This window comes from Mercenaria mercenaria, chromosome 12, assembly GCF_021730395.1.
Source record: "Mercenaria mercenaria strain notata chromosome 12, MADL_Memer_1, whole genome shotgun sequence".
Classification (NCBI taxonomy): Eukaryota; Metazoa; Mollusca; class Bivalvia; order Venerida; family Veneridae; genus Mercenaria; species Mercenaria mercenaria.
The window spans coordinates 47,566,320-47,573,264 of record NC_069372.1 but is presented as its reverse complement, the minus strand read 5'-3'; the positions used below and the strand labels follow the sequence as shown (position 1 = coordinate 47,573,264).

The following is a 6,945-nucleotide window of genomic DNA, read 5'->3' as shown; positions in this document are numbered from 1 at the left end:
GGATAATCGTGCATCTCTTCATCAAGGTTTTCATGCCCTGCTCGGGTCGACATGTAAGGAGAACATGCAACTGGCTTGCGAAAGGATGGTGGTTCTAATCAGGCGCTCTCTCATGTCTTATTCTGTACTAGGTAGGCCTCAAATACAGCATTTAGCCACAACTGTGTTTGCGTAAGGATTTTTGTAAATAAATGTAATACATATTTGTTTCAAATTTTATTCTCCTTTCTTCACCATATCAACAAAAACATCAAGGTTAACGTGCACAATCAACCAATCGGAAAAACAAAACATTCATAAAGAAGTAAATTTACAAAATCATTTTTGAACAACTGTTCCGTAGTTAACAGAATCAAACCATCTTTCATGAGTACATATATCTTTCATTTGATGTCGATAAAAATATGTCATTAATTTAGTTCTTAGAAAGTTGTGTTGTAAAACAAACAAAAAATTACATCAATAATTTATATTTTGTGAAAGAAAATTACAGGGTTGTTTTCTTGATCTTTGCTAAAGAAAAATGCATGAAAACTACCCTTTTGTTTTAACCGAAAGTTTGAATAATAAAAGAATCTGTGCAATTTAAAAAAACTGAACTCAAACAAAAACTAATACTAGCCCGATATGTGAGATCTTGTATATTATAAGTTTTGCAAAAGTATTTGTCACCTTTTGAATATATGAGCCGTGCCATGGGAAAACCAACATAGTGGGTTTGCGACCAGCATGGATCCAGACCAGCCTGCGCATTCGCGCAGTCTGATCAGGATCCATGCTGTTCGCTTTCAAAACCTATTGGAATTAGAGAAAATGTTAGCGAACAGCATGGATCCTGACCAGACTGCGCGTATGCGCAGCTGGTCTGGATCCATGCTGGTCGCAAACCCCCTATGTTGGTTTTCCCATGGCACGGCTCATATGACATTTATTTGAATATTTTCCAAAGATGCACAGATATTTAGTCACTGCGTTTAGGAAGTGTGTCATTTAAATTGTTACAATTATATTTTAACAACATCTTTCACATTTAAATACATTAGTACCAAACTCTAAGTGCCAAAATGGTTTTTAAGTTCCTAACTGTTAATATGACACGATAGGTTTGTGACCAAAATATCTGGTAGCAACACACAAAGTATTTATTTTTTACAGTATATTATCATGTTTTGACTTATTACAATGTGTGCTAAGACTGGCAAATACTTTTGCAAATTTGTGTGGGTGCATAAAGATATAAACAATAAAAAGATAAACAATTAAATTTCTTTGCATTAAAAATGTTGACCGAATTCATAGTGCTATTATTGAGTTAGCTACATTTATTCATTGCGTAAGCAATTTGTCTCCTTTAATTGTACATTATGTACATCTTGTACATATATCTTAGCACATTTTCAGTTTCATTCGCTACACAACATTCAGTTTGTCCATCAATACACATATAAATAACAGCAAAAAATACAAACATCTAAACATAAATATCTGGATATCCCTGATTCATTTTGTACGTGTGGAATGGACTCACATAACGAGTATTGGCAGTGGCACAAAGTTACATTATTACATCATTTTTGATTCACTTCCAGTTCAACACATTACGTCAACATATATAAATAAAGTGAGACATTTGCATTGAAATTGTCATATCGTATAACACACCACTATTTTTAACCATGACGGAAGCTGAAATCGGCAAATTACACATCTTATGGCCAGTATTTTTAAACATAGTCCTAAATCATATGCAAATTAAAATAGTTATGTGAATTAAAAATGACGTCATACTCAAGATGTGACGTCAATCATATTTTGTTGTTTTTTTCCGCCATTAAATTTTTTTGTGGCGACAGATGAATGGGCACCAAAAGAAACGAACTCCTTGGTCAACGTTAAACAAATAGTACATATAGAATAGGTATTACACGAACAACAAACCTTATTTTCTCGTTAAATCATCAAGTTTGATAAATCGTCACGTTAAAAGAACCATATTGACAATATTTTAAAGATTTCAAGCTTTTGTTGATTAGTGCAACTTAGTATTTTGAGCTAAAGTGCATATAAATTGTGTTTACTTGAAAGTCTGATTACACACAAAAATATGTAACCGTTTGAGTTCTGTGAACTGTGACGTCATAGTATATATCCTTATATGGCTATATTCAAATGTGACAGCTATGGTGATGCAAGTTTTAATAATGTATTAGGTGTTTATAATTTTACATATGCAGTAATGTGTAAATTATGATTTAAAAATTTACTTTATTAAATTTTATGTAAATGTATGAAAACTGCAGTATTGTTTTTGTCAATATGTATACCACCGTTTTACAAAATGGTTCATTTTAACGTGATGTCATTAATTACATCATATTGCCAATATCCCGATTTACCAGAATCTCTGACGTGTAAATAACAACAACCTATTTACAAATAAATAAACATAATATATACACAACGAACATTTTGCAAAATTGTACAAGCTGAAATTCATTCGGAAAATAAGACAGAGAAAAATCTTAAACATTAACAATGCAAATTGTAAATATATTAAATGTTTTAGCTGTAAAGAATAGGAGCCTACTGAAATTACATTTGCAACTGTTTATAGAGAATTTACTATACTGCATTGTTAATATATCTTTCGCATTGTTTTTTATTTGTTGTAATAAAATGCGAATTTTCTGGCAATCCAACAAATCTTGCACAAGACGAATATGTGCCGAGAATAGTTTATCATGAGATCAAATAAGATTTAAAGAATGATGTTTAAGATTTATATATTCAATGATAAAAATGATTTATAGACATAAAATCTAAAGTTATCCCCAATTTTCACCCGCATGCGGTTGAAATTGAGGTGCCAATGATCTGGGCGGAAGTGACGTCATTAAATACTGTTCATCTGGGTGCATGAGAGGCTCGGGAGAAGAAGATGGCGGCATCATATCTTGTGGTGAGAGGTACTGCCCTTCGTGCCCCATGGGACCTGAAAAAGGAGGGTTAATCAGTTGAGTTATATCTTTTCAGTTAAAGGCGTACGCTAGAATTCCCTGTATATGAGATGGGCCAAAATTTTCCCAATAACAGAATTTCTTCAAACTTTGGATATTGAAGGAGAATCATCTAAGAAACAAAAAAATGCAATAAAAATCATAGGTCACCAGATTCGAAAAAGAGTTATCAGCCCTTGAAAACGTCATTTTTGGGGGAAATGCTGTTTTCAAGGGCAGATAACTCTTTTTCGAATCTGGTGACCTATGATTTTTATTGCATTTTTTTTGTTTCTTAGATGATTCTCCTTCAATATCCAAAGTTTGAAGAAATTCTGTTATTGGGAAAATTTTCGCACCAAATTCTAGCATACGTCCTTAAGAAATGTATTTATTTCATATCCGAAAGAATATTTTATATCAGGATTCATATAAATTCCCAGGCACTAAAATAACTTTAGATTAAAAAATAAATCCTTATATTTCATTATGCATAACATGTGGGTTTAACTTTTAAGTGCACATGCACTAGATTCAACAATATATTTCATTTAGTCGATTTGATATGAATGGCTGATTATCTCCCAGATTATTTTTAAGAAATTGGACTAAAACATATTTTTTCAAGTTTTCCTTCATTTGAAATGAAGTATTATCCGAATGAAAATCAAGTAGCAAAAATTATCTCTCGACAAAATATGTTGGTTTTAATAATAAACCGAGAAAATAAATGTATGCAAAGCTATATATGTACCATTCAAAATGGAAGCAAACAATCTTAAAGTCTATAGATTAGCATTTGAAAACGTAACATAAACTAATTATATGTACCTCCAGGATGCATCTGATGTTCCATACCGAGGGGCGGTGTCCCACGGCCCTGCGGAGGCAAAAGTGTCATACCAGGTGGCATCTCGGGACCCTGGCCAGGGAAGAAGTCACCAAAACCCGGACCTGGGTAGCCGGGGTAGAAATCTTGGCCATTTTCTGAAACAATGAAAAAAATGTCACTGTCTTATTTTGCCAAATTATAAAATTTCTTGCCAAAGATGTGACTGATATTGTCTTTTCAAGTCAATTTTCAAAATCATTATATAGTCAACATTGCAAACTACAAACTGAAGAGCAGCAAAATGTATAATATAGAATATTTGAATCTACTTCACAATCTTTTACGTTAACGGTTAATTAGTGTAATGTGACGTAACGTTGAAATGCAACACGTTTGTGTGATATTTTTCAACAATAAAAACAAGAGATCACAGAGTGATCTTGGCGCCCACCAATGTGCCATTTTTGAGTGTTCCAAATTTCAAGACTTACTGACTAGCTCAAGGTCAAATTTCATTTCCGTACACAACACTGTGCATGTGGTCCAAATTCGAAAGCTGTAGCTAGAGAAATGTGAAAGTAGGTCACTAGATCAATCTTAAGGTCAAAGTTTAATTCGGTACACAAAACTATGCAAGTGGTCCAAATCTGAAGGCTGTAGCTTGAGAAATGTGAAAGTAGGTCACTAAGTCAAAATCAAGGTCAAATTTCACTTCAGAAACAAATCTATGCATGTAGTCCAAAATTGAAGCCTGTACCTTCAAAAATGTGAAAGTAGGTCACTAGGTCAATGTCAAGGTCAAAGTTTGTTTCGGTACACAATCCTATTCATGTGGTCTAAATTTGAAGCCTGTAGCTACAGAAATGTGAAAGTAGGTCACTAGGTCAATCTTAAGGTCAAAGTTCATTTCGGTACACAAAACTACGCAAGTGGTCCAAATTTGAAGGCTGTAGCTTGAGAAATGTGAAAGTAGGTCACTAGGTCAAAATCAAGGTCAAATTTTATTTTGGAATACAGAACTATGCATGTGGTCCAAATTTGAAGCATGTACCTTCAAAAATGTGAAAGAAGGTCACTAGGTCAATGTAAAGGTTAAAGTTTGTTTCGGTACATAAAACCATGCATGTGGTCCAAATTTGAAGGCTGTAGCTTGAGAAATGTGAAAGTAGGTCACTAAGTCAAAATCAAGGTCAAATTTCGTTTCGGAACACGAAATTATGCATGTGGTCCAAATTTGAAGCCTGTACCTTCAAAAATGTGAAAGTAGGTCACTAGGTCAATGTCAAGGTCAAAGTTTAATTCAGTGCACAAAACTATGCATGTGGTCCAAAATTTGAAGGTTGTAGCTACAGAAATGTGAAAGTAGGTCACTAGGTCAAAATCAAGGTCAACTTATGTCAAGGTTCATCTTGCCACTCAAAACCATACATGTAGTCCAAATTTGAATGTTGTAGGTTATTGACAAGAAGTTTTTAAAAGCTTTTCCCTATATAAGTCTATATGAACCATGTGACCCCAGGGCGGGGCCATATTTGACCCTAGGGGGATAATTTTAACTAACTTGGTAGAGAACCACCAGGCGATGCTACATTACAATATCAAAGCCCTAGGCTTTGTGGTTTGGACAAGAAGATTTTCAAAGTTTTTCCCTATATAAGTCTATGTAAACCATGTGACCCCCGGGGCGGGGCCATATTTGACCCTAGGGGGATAATTTGAACAATCTTAGTAGAAGACCACTAGATGATGTCACTTACAAAATATCAAAGCCCTATGCCCTGTGGTTTTGGACAAGAGGTTTTTCAAAGTTTTTCCCTATATAAGTCTATATAAACCATGTGACCCCCGGGGCGGGGCCATATTAGACCCCAGGGAAATAATTTCAACCATCTTGGAAGAGGACCACTAGATGATGCTTCATACCAAATATCAAAGCCCTAGGCTCTGTGGTTTTGGGCAAGAAGATTTTCAAAGTTTTTCCCTATATAAATCTATGTAAATTATAGAAATAAACAAAGGGCCATAACTTACTAAAAATTTGTTGAACCAGTCTGATTTTCAGGGGGACACAACTAGGGTACCAATACATCATTCTGACAAAGTTTGGTCAAAATCCCCCTGGTAGTTTCTGAGGAGATGCGATAACGAGAAATTGTTAACGGAAGGACGGACGGACGGACGGACGGACGGAAGGACGCCGGACCACGGACGCAGAGTGATTTGAATAGCCCACCATCTGATGATGGTGGGCTAATAACACATCTCTGAATGTTTAGTAGCTCTAAAGGTAAGATTCGTTCAGTTATGGAATTTGAAAATAATAATAGTTTTATCAATTTTCTCACACCACAGTCTGTAAAACGCATTCTCAGTTAAGAGTATATCAAAATTCAGTATGTCAAAAGTAGCTTTAGCCCAAGTTTGAGTTAAAGCCATTACATAATTTTGGTATCAAACTAATGTAATTCAACAGTTTACGTTACGTCGTTTCAAGTACAGAAGACGTTAGTCGAATTAACTTAGTATATAGAAAATAAAGAAAGAATGAATTTTGATGTTTCAGCAAGAAAAGCTAAGATTTGATAAATTTGAGCCGTGCCATGAGAAAACCAACATAGTGGGTATGCGACCAGCATGGATCCAGACCAGCCTGCGCATCCGAGCAGTCTGGTCAGGATCCATGCTGTTCGCTTTTAAAGCCTATTGGAATTGGAGAAACTGTTAGCGAACAGCATGGAGCCTGACCAGACTGCGCGGATGCGCAGGCTGGTCTGGATCCATGCTGGTCGCAAACCCACTATGTTGATTTTCTCATGGCACGGCTCATCTGCGTCTTTCCACAATGAATTTATTGAACTCGTTGAACAAAAATTAAAAAATGTTCGCATTTTATGCAACTTGCATAAAATTCAGTATGATAAGACATCCATGTAATATCCATGTAAGTATTTTTACAATACTCATATATTTGCACACCAGCTTCGCTAAACTTATGCCCAATAGAGAATATATCATTGCTCAATTATAAACGTGCTGTTCCAGTCATATAAAACCAGACAATTTCTTCATCAATCTTTTGATAGATTTCGCTGTTTACACCTTCATGTGCAAGGGAAG

The 6,945-nt window shown here is 35.0% G+C and overlaps 1 protein-coding gene across 1 annotated transcript in view; it reads right to left on the bottom strand.

Annotated features, from left to right (window-relative positions):
• Window positions 1-203: 203 nt before the first annotated feature.
• LOC123534021 (LIM/homeobox protein Lhx1-like) overlaps window positions 204-6,945 on the bottom strand; it is a 49,442-nt gene continuing 42,700 nt past the window's right edge. Inside the window, exons 5-6 of the mRNA XM_045316053.2 lie at window positions 3,828-3,983; window positions 204-2,992 (exon numbers count right to left, since the gene is read on the bottom strand). Of these exons, the coding sequence (XP_045171988.1) occupies window positions 2,826-2,992; window positions 3,828-3,983 (323 nt within the window). The 3' untranslated portion in view covers window positions 204-2,825. The remainder of the gene's footprint in view (window positions 2,993-3,827; window positions 3,984-6,945) is intronic.